Source organism: Trifolium pratense, linkage group LG2 (genome assembly GCF_020283565.1).
Source record: "Trifolium pratense cultivar HEN17-A07 linkage group LG2, ARS_RC_1.1, whole genome shotgun sequence".
In the NCBI taxonomy this organism is placed as follows: Eukaryota; Viridiplantae; Streptophyta; class Magnoliopsida; order Fabales; family Fabaceae; genus Trifolium; species Trifolium pratense.
The window spans coordinates 51,752,132-51,767,014 of NC_060060.1; the positions used below are offsets into that span (position 1 = coordinate 51,752,132).

Consider the following 14,883-nt stretch of genomic DNA (forward strand, 5'->3'; position numbering starts at 1 on the left):
AATTTTATACAATCAGACTACATGCAATTAGTGAGATTTTGAATTGCTTAATTTTGATTAGACGGTTCAAATTTTCAGATGATATCAAAATCCTCCAATTATGGTCAGACGGCTTGATATTTATTAACAGTATAATTGCACTTATTTTCGACTTCATAGAATCGGGATCCATTTATATAATGTTGCATATAGGATATCCTTGTTCCATGATTTGTGAATGGAACCATCCAACCAACCAGAATTAGTTTCCTTCAAGATAAAGCAACCTCTCTATCCTTGTTGGCATTCCAACCCAAACCCAATTCACTTTTTCAACCTTTTATCATCAAACTGTCTTTATTATAGATTCATTCATTCAATCATCCAATACAAACAAACCTTACCATTGCCACCTTGCTTATTTATCTTATGATGAAACATACAACATTAACATTTTATTTCTTCATTATTATTATTGGAAGTTTGAACCATTTTTTTTGACCCTCTTTCTTTCTTCCCACCAAACTCACTCACTCAATCAAATCTTTTCCAATTTTCAACTTTATCCATTTGCCTCGTTTCTACCAATTTCATCCTTAATTTTAATTTTAATTTAATCATTATTTTCCTCAACACATATAGATAAGGTACATCCAAAAAAAAAAAAACATTCACAATTTTAAACATAAACATATTACTCTGTTTCAACTTTCAACCGATTTTGTAACATGATGAGAAGAAGACAGCATCATGAAGATGAACAATCAAAAGCTTTCTACGAACTATCAGCAATTGTTCTTAATCTTCTCCGTTCACCACCAACACCGTTAAATTTCTCCGATCATCAAACGGGACCGCCTATACGGCGTTTACCTCCTCCTCAAATCTCGCCGGCGGGATTCGCTTCTCTGCTTCTTGGAATTTCGGTGGCTCTGATGCTATGTGGATCGGTCACGTTCTTTATTGGGTTCGTTTTGATGCCGTGGGTTTTAGGATTGATTATGATTCTTTATGTCGCTGGAATTGTTACCACTATCTCCGATTTGGGTCGTTCTATTCTTTGCTACGTTACGGCGGCACCGGAGCCGCCACCTAAGGATATACCAGGTAAGATAACAATAACAACAGTGACAAATTTTTATTTTTATTTTGGAATATGAATGAATATTTTGTATGGGTTCTGTTGCTGTAAATGAAAAATCTTTTTTTTTTTTTGTCTTGTAATTGTTGTTTAATGATTTAACAAAGGTTTTATGTTTTGTTTTCATTTTTTTGTTCTTTGTTGTCTGTGTTGGGTTGTTTTCATTTTTTTACTTTTTGTGAAGAAATAGGATGCAAATTGTGACATGTTTTGGACAAAACCTTCAATATGTTTGATTTTTGCTTATTGGGGTTGAATCAGACAATTTGCTGGTTTGATCAAAAAGGACAAATTTTTGGTAACGTATATCAGGGAATTGGGAATTTTGATCAACATAGACAATTTCGCACAATCCTGGTTGCTCACCGTGATTTTGACAAATCCACACTGTGAAACCTTAGGGGAACGCCGACAGCAAGTACGGGTTGATGATTCGGTATCATCAAGAGATTGGGACGCCATGTGATTTCAACCAAAACCTTAGTCATTGAGAATATAGGTCTTTTCTTTATAGATGTTTGGCTTTTTGTGGCATTAAGTTTCACGGAAAATTCTAATATGGACCACTTTTATGGTCTATCGTAGATTATTACTTAAAAAATATTTAAAATTGTATGCACAGGATCCAGGATAGACTACATGTAAAGATGTAAAGGTGGTCCACTGTAGCATTGACCTAAGTTTCGGTGTTACCTTCTTAAAAAGCAGTTTGTACCACACAAATTTTGATGCTTTTTTCCCCACAACTACAACAGTAGAATTCTAAATAACATTACATTTCAGGGAAGGTGTCACTGTTAATCAGATTCTGTTGTAAAGTGAGTTTTATGAAATGGGGTAGATTATCCTCTGCCTAGCCTCTAATGAACATGGAAAACAGAAGTTATGCAATATTTGTTGTTTTGAAAACTATGTTTTTTTGGAAGGAGGGTTATTCTTGTTTGGAAATCATTGTTAATCTGTGAAGTAATTTCTTTTGTAAAGTGATATCACTTACATAAACCACAGTCTTAAAATTAGCTTCCAATTTGGAGAAAAGAATGCATCAACTTGTGTAAAATTAAGACTAGGCTCAAATATAGTACTTGTTTTTGTTGCACATTTTCATGTTTGGGTGCGGCTTAAATTTAAATTTTTGTTGTTACAGCGTGGAAGCTTATGTGAAGTATCGAATGGAGAATGAAATTGAGGATACCGGTGTTTGGGTGCGGCTTAAATTTAAATTTTTGTTGTTACAGCGTGGAAGCTTATGTGAAGTAGGTGCCTAATGCAACTTATACAACCAATTCTCCAGATTATGGAGCTTCCTTCTCTTATCAGATGCAAGAATCGTGGATATATAGCTTTTGTATCAAGTTACTGAATTTTGTGGATATGGATTCTCTGTGCATTACAAAGAGTGGAGTAAAATTTTGAAGAACAGCGCAAGTATCGAAGGAGTTATTTGCACTTCCTCGCTTCCTTCTTGCATTGCCGTTATCAATTGTTTTACTTAACTTTATTACCACTTTCTACATTAGGCTTTTTAATTTCCTCTTGTTAAGTTCTAAACATGTCATTAACTGTAAAAAGAGAAGGAAAAAATATATGATTTGGCCCGAGAATAGGGATTGTACTGCACTGTATTGAGAAGAATATTTCGAATCGGATGGTTGCTACATGTAACAGGTGAAATTATTTATTTGCAGATCGTTACTGCTATTGAAGATTGTTCATGTTGATTATTGTCTTTCCATTTTTCATGAATAGGTAATAAGTCCTCGCTTCTAAGTAGCGCATATCGTTAGTTTGTTTCATGTTACAAAATCAAATTCTTAGACACTAGTTTTGACAATATCACCCTAATATCAAACATACATTGTGTCTTCTTTATTCTTTGTTTCTTCCATGGATTTTGGCATTGGAATTCTTTTTCCTTTTGTATTTATCTATTCTCCATTAGTATTTATCTTCTCTTTCTTTTATTTGAATCATGTATTTATCTAAAACAACCTTTTTGTTTTCTTCATTTTTTCAGTTTTGTACTGCATTATTTTATTAAACACTGATTGGTTGATCACATTTTATATTTTTCCATTAATAAAAGTTTGGATAATTTAAGTTTCAAAGACACACCAAGAAGAAAAATGCATTGAAAATCCAAAAGATGGCTTATAAAGTTACTTATCGGCAAGGATTCTTTCTCATTCTTGAGAGAATTCGGTGAAATAAGTGTCTTTTATTTTATTTTTTTTAATAATAAATATGACGTGTTAAGAAATTTGTTGATGACAAATCTCACAAGACAAATATATCACCGGAGAGAATCGATACCCGTTATTTATATATTATCTATCAAGAAAATCATCATATAAAATTACACTTGCATATTATCCATCAAAAATCCTCACATCAACATGTAAAAGTTACTTACATATTATTCATCTTAAAATTATCATATTAAAATTCTCAGTTCTCACATCAACTTCTAAATTCGAATCTAGCTAGTTTCGCATTTCACATCACATACACATTTATTTATACTCAATAGTAAAAAATTATTGAACAATTATGTAAGCCAATGAGCAATTTAAGGGCTTGGTTTCATGAGAGATCAAGGTCAAATTATCAACTCACCGTTTAAGAGACTATAATGTCAAATTGTGTTCCTTTTTCTTTTTATCAACATGTATCTATCTTTCAAATTATTCATATTTCTTAGGACCGTAAGGGTGAAAGGACTTAAAAAGTAAGTCCTGAGAAAAAGAAAAGAAAGCGGTTTGGAATTTGGATTATGAGACAATAAATAGCTTAGGTAAACATAAAATGATCCTATTTGCAAGTGTGTGCATGTTACTCCATTCAATCCAAACACAAATCAAAGATTATCAACTCTCCTATAAAATCTCAAAGACCAATTCAAAACATAGTGAAGAAAAGTACATAAAATATTCCAAGAGGATGAAAAATAACAACAAAAACAACACAATTTCAAACCACAACTAAGAAAATAAAATGAAACCTATAATGTGATTAATGAGTTGATTAGCCAGTGTTGATATGAACACCAATTGCAATAAGAAAGATGGTAATTAATCCAAAAAAGATGATAGTATGAACCAAAATAGACACACCACTAGTGTGCATGTTTCCAAACTCCACCACTTTGTTTCTTCCTGGAACTTGAAACAACAATCCTGGACTTAGTAACACAAACAGCACCACTGCTATCACCACTGGACCCCAATCTGCCATACTTCTATACTTAATTTTTTTCCTAGCTATTTCACAAATTATAACACATATATATATAGTATTTGACAATAGACACTACAAACGTGTTACATATTACTTATCTATTCTATAACAATATATAAAGGGAATAAGGGAGTTTGGGCTGGATTTTTTTTGGTCCATTTTACCCTTAACTTCCTTTATGGTTTTTTAATTATTCCATAATTGCCCTTAACTTCCTCTCTTTTTTTTTTTTATGGTTTTTTCATCTATATCTATTATATACTATAATATATAAAAAGAATAAATGAGTTTTGGGGTAGAATTTTCATAATACCAACATTACCCTTGCTTTTTTTAGTAGCAACAAAAATCTTTTATTAACAAACTCACCATAACATAAGGCGTATCTTTTTTTTTTGTACATAAGTTAGACACAGGCAGGCGCTGGTCCGCTAGTACCTTATAATTAATTTAATGTTATGTGGAGTTGTTTGGTGGAGTGAATGAAGAAGCAAGCTAAAGAGATTGGTGACACTTGGCAATTTATTTAGTATGTTTTGTTAACCTCTAATTTCTAAAGAAAGGAGTCTGGTAATTCGGAGTTCGGCTGCGAAATAAGTAAAGTTCGACTAAAAAATTATTTCGTCCAGGAATCAAACTCGGGTTCTCGTGAATAATCCATCTTTTTTTTTTGGCGGAGTTTTCACCACCACCAGTATCCGGCCACTGGGCCGTCTAATCTGGTTCGAGGGTCAGTTCTTGCATCAAGTGGTTCTAGCCCTCTCTCGATCGCAGTTGTGAGGAATCGAATCGTGATTCTCCCTATCAAATCAAATGTCAATAAATCAAATGTCAATACCATTAGGCCAACTAATGATTTATCCTTCAGTGAAATTCATTAAGTATTTGAGTTGGATGTTTTGGTCGGCAGCTTATTTAGATACTAAAATAATTTAGATACTAAAATATAAGTTGAAAATTAATTAAACAATTATATGAGAATTTTCATCTTGGTGGATGACATTTGATGAAGGGAAAATTTAATTAATTAAGCAATCAAGGCATAAATGAAATTACTATAAAAAAGAGAATCGACCAAATTAGTTAGAAATACATATAAAATAACTAGTAGCTAGTTTGAGTTTCAATTCGGTGCATGTCATAGTCAGTGCAGTGGTGGCATATGAGGAAAGAACGTTGTAGAAGGATAACAATTAAAAGCAAGCATTACGTGCCAACATATCCTCATCATGTGGCTTTTCAATTCATTATTGAACTAAGAGCTAAATTTCGTGCAAGATAAGATCAAAACAATTTAATTTAATTTAATTTGTATCTCTAAGTTGCAGGTGACATTATTGGATTAATTGATTCTGCTTAGTAATTGAACTTTGATATTTTCTCTTCGGGGCCCCCATGTATCTTTTATATCCCCCAATATTCCAATTTTGCTCTTGATAAAAACTTCGGTTCGCAGAAACCGAAGTTTTTTCTAGTTCAAATTCAGGAAAATTTCGGTTAACAGAAACCGAATTTTGTTTTCAAGGCAAAAAAAATTCGATTCGTAGAAACCGAAGTTTTTATTGAAGGGCAAAAAAGTAAAATCCAGAGGGTGAAAAAGAACCATGGGGGGCCTAAAGAGAAAATATCTTGAACTTTTGGGCCATCAACATACTTCACCCGCCCAAGGAAGTTTGGGCCCCGATTGATTTTGTGTTCCAACAAAAATTAACATAATCTAATACTACTGCATAAGTACTATTCCCCCCCCCCCCAAAAAAATTCCATAAATACCTGTTTGACTTCTAGAATTCGAAGCATGTTTTGTTTATTTCAGATTCTAGAATTCAAACTGAAAGTTTTCGAACTCAAGAATCTGGATCAGTTTTTATAGAAAAAAAATTACAATTAAATATTTGTCAAAAAAATAATAATAATTAAATATGTTTATTACAACAAAAAGTACGATTACATTAAATATTAAACAAAAATATTATATTAAAAATTATATCAAATGGAATTGTCTCTAATTTGTCATTGACATCTCACTTTAGGAATAAAAGATAAGGCAGTTCAGATTTTCACTTTTGATGGCAGATGAGAGCAGATGAAACTCTCTTGTTCACATCTAAAAAGACAGTGAAATAACCACCCAATATAGAGAAAGCCTCATTTGTGTTGCAGACTTGCAGTTCTAAAGCATCTCAAGAGCTTTAGGTTGACCAATCATAATATTTTCAATCATATTTCAACAATTACTTATTGACCAACAATTTATTTTTACTATAAGATACTAAGACCGAAAACATAGTAAAAATGCACTAAAAATAATGAATATAAATTAGTGAATAATCAACTTCTCACCGAAAAAAAGATATATTTCTCAATATTGCATATTGAAGTGAGTACATGAGTACATACAGCCAAGCACTTATGAAAAACGAACAAGAGAGATACAAAATTACAAAGACATAACTTCATTTGTTGTTACTATAAGATAAGACCGAAAATATAGTAAAAAAACAAAACAACTACTACGTGCATGTTTGAATTAACAATAAAATTAACAAAATTACGATGTACCATACACTTTGATGAAATTACAAACGTAGCTTTTCTCATCAAAATTATAGTAATCTATTATAATTCTGTCAAATTCACTATAAATCCAAACACGAACAAGAAGTTATAAAATGCGATTAATTAGCTAGCCTATGTAAAAATGGACCTTAACGGCGATCAAGAAAAGACAAACAAGACCAAAGTAGAGAAGAGAATGAACAACAATGGCAGCAGCACTTGTTTGAAAGTTTCCAAACTCAATGCATCTTGAACGCCCTGGAACTTGAAATAGCAGCCCTGGTGTCAATAGCACAAATAGCATCACAGTTACAACAATGGACCCCCAGTTAAACATTTTTACTATTAATAATTTCAACTATTCTATGATCACCTTCAATTCAATGCAATGCAATGCAATGCAAATTATGATTAATTTATATAGTGGTGTGTATTGTATGAATATTAATTAAAAAATTAAGTGGGTATGGGGGGAGGGTTCGGTGATGAAGCTACTGTAGATTCACTTCCATTGTGCATGTGATGCTTGTCACAAAGATTGAACTTGGATTTGGATTAAGAATAACTTGTTTCACATGATAATCATAATTCAGCTTACATCATATGATATTATTGTGTAGCTTTGAAGAAAGGAATTATAGCCACTTGTGTTTTGGACCCTAATTGGCTTCTAACTTCTTTCACAATCATAGGTCGGCATGGCAAAATCATTAGACAATTGCTCTTCTTTTTCCATGTTGCTCGTAATGCCTCTAAATTTTAGAGTAAAATACTTCATCCGGTCTTAAAAAAAGTTATCTTTTTAGTTTCATTGAGTGATTTATATATTTAGTTTAAAATATAAATAAAATACATAAATTATTTAATGACATAAGAAAATATTATTTATTTATATTTGTGAGTGGATGGAGCACTAGTAGTATCTTTTGGTGTATATATTTTATCAAAAAAGTATTTTTCCAATAGTGTAATACAGAGTATTTTATTTAGAAGATATATTTTTATAGTGTATTTTGAATCAAAATTCTCCCTTTTTATTATTTCTATTTCTTTTATTATTAAAATTTTAAATACTTTATGATGTATAAAAGAGATTTTTGACTCATATAATATCACACTTTTATATTTATATTTTCAAAATTGTATAGTAATAGAAGAAATGAAAAGAATCGAATCATGCATACTCAACTTATTCACCTTTAAGGTGAAAATTCTAACAACTAGACTACTTAAAAAGAAAAAAAAGAATTTGAACACACATTCGTCAAAATAAATACAATTTATTTTTATTTTTTTTAACAAAAAATACAATTTATTTTAAAAATATACATTATTTCATTTTTTTTTATACTTTTTTGTGGGCCTAAATCTTTTTATTTATGATCATGCTAAGCAATAATTGGTCTAGTACATCACTATAGGATAATACAAATTGTTTAGTTGGTCTAGTAATGATTGACGCTAAACTTGATAAGTAGGACTACAGTTCGATTCTTTGTAACTATGATCGAGAAAGAGTTGGAACAAGTTGACCCTTAAACAAAATTAGACAGTTTAATGAGACACATACAGATAATAAAAACGAAAAAAATCACTATAGGATAACATGAGGGAATAAATAAAGGTAACTTCATACCCCTACCCCACACATATCGACATCATTTCTTTTTCCTATGAAAATAAATATCGACAATTCAATCCAAAAAAAAAAATATCGACAATTTGACATAATTCCTTTTTCTTACTAAATATCGACATCATTCATTTATTCAAATGATTAAACAATATAAAAAGAAATTGTGATTCGGAGTTATCTCTTTTTTTTACAAACCATAAAAAAGTAGAGTTAATACATTTTATGTAAAGTTCTTTTTTTTACAATGTTTTTTTCTTTAATTCTCTGAATTTCAGAAGAAGAAAAATAATCCAATAATTTAGAATTTGACCGCTAAATAAGTAAAGAGTCATGTTAACATGTGCACTAAGGGCACATGTTAAGCTACCTAAAAGTATAAATATAGCATTTAATGATACAAAATATTTAATATGTAAAGAGTTGAATTCACAAACTTAACATTTAATATTTACCACATTTATCTTCTTAACATGTGCTTTTAGTACATATGTTAACCTTCTCCATAAGTAAAATCTGATTAAGAATTATTCCTATCAATATACTAGAACTTTGACCCATGCGGTGCATGAGTCTAATTAGGTGTAATATGTAACAATAAAAAATAAAATACAAAAATTCTAAGAGCATTTTCAATAAGAGTAGTATAGAGAATTTCATGGACTAATTATTCTATATTTGTTTATGTGCTTATTTTATATTTTATATATTTTTTAAATAATTTTTGAACCCCATCGTTTTGTTTACTTATTAAAAAAAATTGTTGATAACTAAAGGTTAAAAAATTGATGATAATTAAAGGTTAAAAAAAAAATTAAAGACGTAATCAAGAACATAAACTTAAGTAGACATCCATAAATAAATAAAAATTGTGATTAATTCTGCCGTTCAAATTTATTGAAAACAGGGTTAACATATTAGGATTCCTAAATTCTTTCATAATTGAAGCACATGTTTTAGCGGTTGAAAGGTTTTATTGTAAGTAAGAGATGCAGGTTCGATGACAAATCTGTATATTTTTAATATAAAGCTGCAATAAAAATAAAGAGAAAATGAGGGGAAAAAAATTTGGTTTAGGGTTAGTTTATGTTAGCAAGCTTATAATATAAGAGATTATCGGTTTTTAATTGTTTAAATTGTGCAATGAAAATTGATGGTGTTTAATTGTCGTATGAAATATTTCCTATGAAAGTTGATGGAGCTTAACACTTTGTGGACATAATTTAAATCACAATTGGTCTGCTAGTGCATATTATATCAATTGATCATCGATTAATATTAAATCTGCAATATTAAAAACAAAATAATGAATGTGATTAGTGACATGACTATGGTTGTATTGCAAAAAAAATTGATTTAGTAGAATTGAGTTTGATAATAACTTTTCAAATTACACGTGATAATAACTTTCCAAATCTCACATGATAATTATTCTCTAAATTTATGATCCGGTAGAAAAAAATCATTGATCAGGAAAGACATAAAAATATTTTGTGATGAATAATATAGTCAACAATAATTTTGATATGATATACTTTTAAAATTGATGGTGTTTATCAATTATTGCACATAATTTTAATCACAATTGGTATACTTGCCATAATGGTTGGAAATATTGCCTTGCATTGAATGATTGCAGGTTCGAATCCTAGTCAAGACAAAATTGTATTATTTTTTAATAAAAATTGCAAGATAAAATGGAGGGAAAACAGGGAAAACAAATTAGGGTTTAGAGTTTGCTTGTGTATACAAGCTTATAATATAAAAGATGTGTAAACTTATGTAAGTGTTTTTATATGAAAACATTAAGATCATTCACAATAGTTCTTATTTTGGTACTTAAGGGAGTCTCACTCTCACAAGTATCCATTATGCATTTATAATTTTTTAAGAATAGGACAGTATTTAATAATTATTTAATCCCTTCAACCCAGCATTTTTTAAAAAATTTAAGTGAGTTTCATTAATAATTTTACATTATTATAAATGAATCCCACGAAGATATATTTTAATGGGAAGATAGATAGTGCTTGTTATGGATATTGTACCAATTAGATACTCAATTTTATGTGTCAAAAAAAATACTCAATTTTACTTTCTTCCGATGAAAATACCTAATAGATACCAATGCTTAAAATATCCCGTGAGCTTAACTCAGTTGATAATGACATTGCATTATATATGCAGGTGATCGGTGTTTGAACTCCAGTTATTTCACTTATCCACCTTAAGGGTGGAATTTCTAGCCACTAGGTTACTGACAAAAAAAATATCAATGCTTAAACTATACCAATGTTTAATCTAACAATATTTATATTATCAATAGAGTTAGTTTTATGGACTATCAATATTATTTCTGTTAGATTAAAATAAGAAAAAAGAAATTATGTCTCTTGAGTTAATTCTTTTCCATAAAAAAAGTAGAGTTGATGTATTTTATGTAAAGTGATGTTGGAGTAAATGTTTTTATGTGAAAAGTTTATCATTTATCATAGTAAGTCATCCAAAGTTGTTAAAATAGGATAGTCCATGTGATCACGCACCAATCCAATAAAACATTGGCTATGAATCTTAATATTTTAGGAGTTTTTCTTTTCGTCTTTCCGAGTCTTTCACCCGTCTCTCGACTTTTTAATTCTATCCCTCGCAATGTAGGATATGAATGTAAATAGTAAAAATTGGAGGAGAAAAAAATAGTTTAGAATGCGAATTGAGTTCGCTACATAGAATGCGAACCTTATAAAATCTAATATTTTTATATCTTTCACCCTTCTTTCCCTTCTATTTTACAAGATTCGCTTCTTAAGTAGTTAACTCAGTTTACATCCTATGATGCAAATTGTTTTTTTTTTCTCCAGATTTCACACTCCCTAAGTTCACTGCTTAAATAAAGAGATGGTGGATATTTACAAAATTTATGGGGCGCGCGAGAACAATGAATACGAAAAGATGAACTCATATTTTAGTTCGAATTGTTTTAATTCAAACATGCAAAAAATCTGAATGATGTGAAACATACATAAATTATTTTACCTCTTTTTCTACACAAAATAAATATTATAATAAAACATACTCAAATTTTCTCTTTTAAAAAATAAATTTGTAAAAATAATATCTTATCATTAAGAAATACTATATTACTATTACTGCTATAAATTTTCTTAATTTTTATAATTTAGTCAACGGGGTCAAAACAAACAGTGCGAAACTATTGAATCATGAATGTGAACGAGTGAGTATGTGGTATGCAAAAATTGAATAAAATGAGGAATATTCTTTGGCATCTTATTTACAAGGCCTGTGTTGATTCTTGAATCTTCACTACGTGTATATAATGCGCGTCTAGGGAGGGAGGAATATGACAAAATCTAAAGTCAAAGTCAATTCACCAAATTTAAAATAAGAGAAGGATTTATAGGGATGACAATTTGACTCATACCCAGAGGGTACCCGCAAAAATTACCCACAACGGGTAGGGTAAAAACCCGCATTTTGGGTACGAGCATGGGTATGGGTAATTACCCGCAAAAATGAACTGGTATGGGTGTGGGTACGGGTACCTTAGTACCCATCCCGCCCCATACCCGCATAATAAATATTTATTTATTTTATTTATATTATCATATTATAATATATGTAAATCAATTTAAAACAATACAACTCTACTAAACTATTACATATTTTTAATAAAAATGTTTATTTATAACATAATATAAAAATAATGTGAATATTTAACATAAATATGAACTTTAACATAAGGTTAGTAATAATTTTGTTTATAATTTTCATTAGTCAATATTAAAATCTTTGAAATTTTTTTAATTCTATTAAAATTATATGATATTTTATAATTGATCAATTTATTTTTAGTAAAAATGCGGGTAACGGGTACGGGTATGGGTACCTAGGTACCCATAGGATATGGGGACGGGGACAAAAGTTGTTACCCACGCGGGTATGGGGATGTGTACGGGTATTTTTTCAATCCGCGGGTATGGGGATGGGTACTATAGTACCTTACCCATACCCTACCCATTGCCATCCCTAAGGATTTAAAAGATATCCGCGGTCGGTCTAAAACAAATTTATACGGATATTAAATGAAAATTCACCAATTTGTCACATTACTCCGCTCTTTGCCACATTACTTCACTCTTGTATATTTATTTTAAAAGATATCGCTGGCCAGTCATCACACACATCCACATTATAATTGTTTGTTCACAACACTAAATTAGTGTTACTAATTAAAGTCCTTGCACCACAGCCCTTAAGTATAAGTATAAGTATAATAATAGTGGCTTAGGCTAACATCCACAAGTGCACTATATGGTGCATGGTGCACAAGTAACTGATTTTATTATAACGAATACAAATTTTACAAAATTCGCTGTTGAATTGCAAATTTATATTATATAGATCATCCATAAAAAAAAATTTAAAAAATTAAATATCATTTGATATGTTATTGAATATCATAAAGATTAACGGTATTTAATAAAAATTCATAAACCGTTAATTTTAACGAGTCTCAATAACATATCAAATGATTTTTAATTTTTCAAAAAAAAAATTATAGATGATCTATATAATATAAACTTTAAATTCAACGATTGATTTTGTAAAATTCGTATTCGTCATAGTGAAATCGGTGACTTGTGCACCATGCACCATATGGTGCACTTGTGCATGATAGATGTTGCCTAATAATAGTAATATGAACCACCTTCAGATTGCTACAGTGTAATCAAGTTTTCTTACTTTTATTTTTCGGAAATTTCTTCGAAGTAAATGGGTGTAGAAGAGAATTGCAATACTCTAAGTAGATTAGATAAAAAGGAAGAGTACAAAAGACTAGAAGACATAAAACATGAAGGGTAGAAGGTAATTCAAATTCAAAGTCAAACACTCACTTATCATTTATCATGTGCACAATTTGGCAAGTCCGCGTATGGATGCGCATATTTTGACTGAAATTAAATACCAGTAGTATATTACTCCATTCGTTCCAAAATGAGTCAACCATTTTGACTATATACACTATTTATATATATCTTACTTTGATTCTATTTTTCTAATAATATATAAAAACAAATATTAGCGTATAAGATGTTGTTGGATTCATCTCGATTAATATTTTCAAAATATCATATTTTTATAATTTTTATCATTATACAATTAAAAATATTAATTATCAAAATTATGCATTAACATGCGTGACGAAGTCAACTAGCTCACGGACGGAGCTGAGTATAGTCTACAAGTAGGGTTGGGAACAGGCCAGGCCAGGTCAGGCCTTGACAGGCCTAAGCCTGGCCTACGAATTTTTTTCAGGCCTGAGCCTGGCCTGCGGCCTATCAAATGTTATTTTTTTTTGCCTGGCCTGAGCCTTTTAAAAGCCTGGCCTGACCTTGTAGCCTGTTTAAAAGCCTGTGTTACATTAAAGCTTCTCTATATAGTTTTTTTAAATAGGCTAAACAGGCCTTAAAAAGTTTACATTTAAATTTTTATAATTTCTACAACATTAAGAAAAAGCTAATAATATGATTAACACAATAATTAAAAACTAATAAAATAACAAATACGATTACGAAAAATAATTATTATTATAAATAATATTTTTTTTATAAGATATAAATAATAATATTATATAAATAATTATTATTATTATAAACAGGCCGGCCTATCAGGCTTCGTAGGCCATTTTAGAAGCCTAAGCCTGACCTATTTATGTAAACAGACCGTTTTCAAAGCCTAAGCCTGGCATTTTTAATAACCAGGCCAGGTCAGGTCAGACTTATACAGGCCAGGCCAAAGGCCCCTTTAGGCCGTCTGACCTATTCCCAACCCTATCTACAAGTCCTACTTCAACTAACATATACCAAATATTGTCAGTCAAACACCATCGTCCAAAATCTTGCAAAGTTGCAGTTTTGTGAATTTCGGTGATACTTCTAACTTCGTCTGAATTATAAATAAATAAAAAGTTATACCAAGACCAAATTACAATGACAAAAGAAAGTCGTAGTGAACAATTTTTTTTAATTGAGAAAATAGTATAGGCACACAAATTTACATTGGCATTCGATAACAATCGTATATTCCGTCAAATCACATCAATACATCCATTTTATTTTTGTCAGGTAGACTAGTTGTTAGAAATTTCACCCTTAAAATGAATAAATAAGATGTTTGGAGTTCGAACCCCGATCTTTGGTATAAAATGTTACCATTTGTGTTAAACTTATGAAAACATCAATACACCCACTTTAATTATATTACATGGTAGAGTATTTAATTTTTATTGAATTTTGGTATAAAATTAATTTACTTG

At 30.2% G+C, this 14,883-nt stretch overlaps 2 protein-coding genes across 2 annotated transcripts; one reads left to right on the top strand and one right to left on the bottom strand.

The window, feature by feature from the left end:
- The first annotated feature begins 206 nt into the window (after positions 1-206).
- LOC123909698 lies at positions 207-2,828 on the top strand. Its single transcript, XM_045960576.1, has 2 exons — positions 207-1,086; positions 2,268-2,828. The coding sequence occupies exons 1-2, from the start codon at positions 708-710 to the stop codon at positions 2,282-2,284; spliced, it is 396 nt and encodes a 131-aa protein (XP_045816532.1). The 5' UTR covers positions 207-707; the 3' UTR covers positions 2,285-2,828.
- A 1,082-nt stretch (positions 2,829-3,910) lies between these two features.
- On the bottom strand, positions 3,911-7,282 carry LOC123904908. Its single transcript, XM_045954512.1, has 3 exons — positions 7,049-7,282; positions 6,131-6,141; positions 3,911-4,429 (listed from the first exon to the last, which is right to left on the bottom strand). The coding sequence occupies exons 1-3, from the start codon at positions 7,251-7,253 to the stop codon at positions 4,145-4,147; spliced, it is 501 nt and encodes a 166-aa protein (XP_045810468.1). The 5' UTR covers positions 7,254-7,282; the 3' UTR covers positions 3,911-4,144.
- Positions 7,283-14,883: the final 7,601 nt, after the last annotated feature.

What these genes read in the sequence shown, in the direction of transcription:
- LOC123904908 (XM_045954512.1), bottom strand. Translation starts at nt 7,253, where the DNA reads ATGTTTAACTGGGGGTCCATTGTTGTAACTGTGATGCTATTTGTGCTA.
- LOC123909698 (XM_045960576.1), top strand. Translation starts at nt 708, where the DNA reads ATGATGAGAAGAAGACAGCATCATGAAGATGAACAATCAAAAGCTTTC.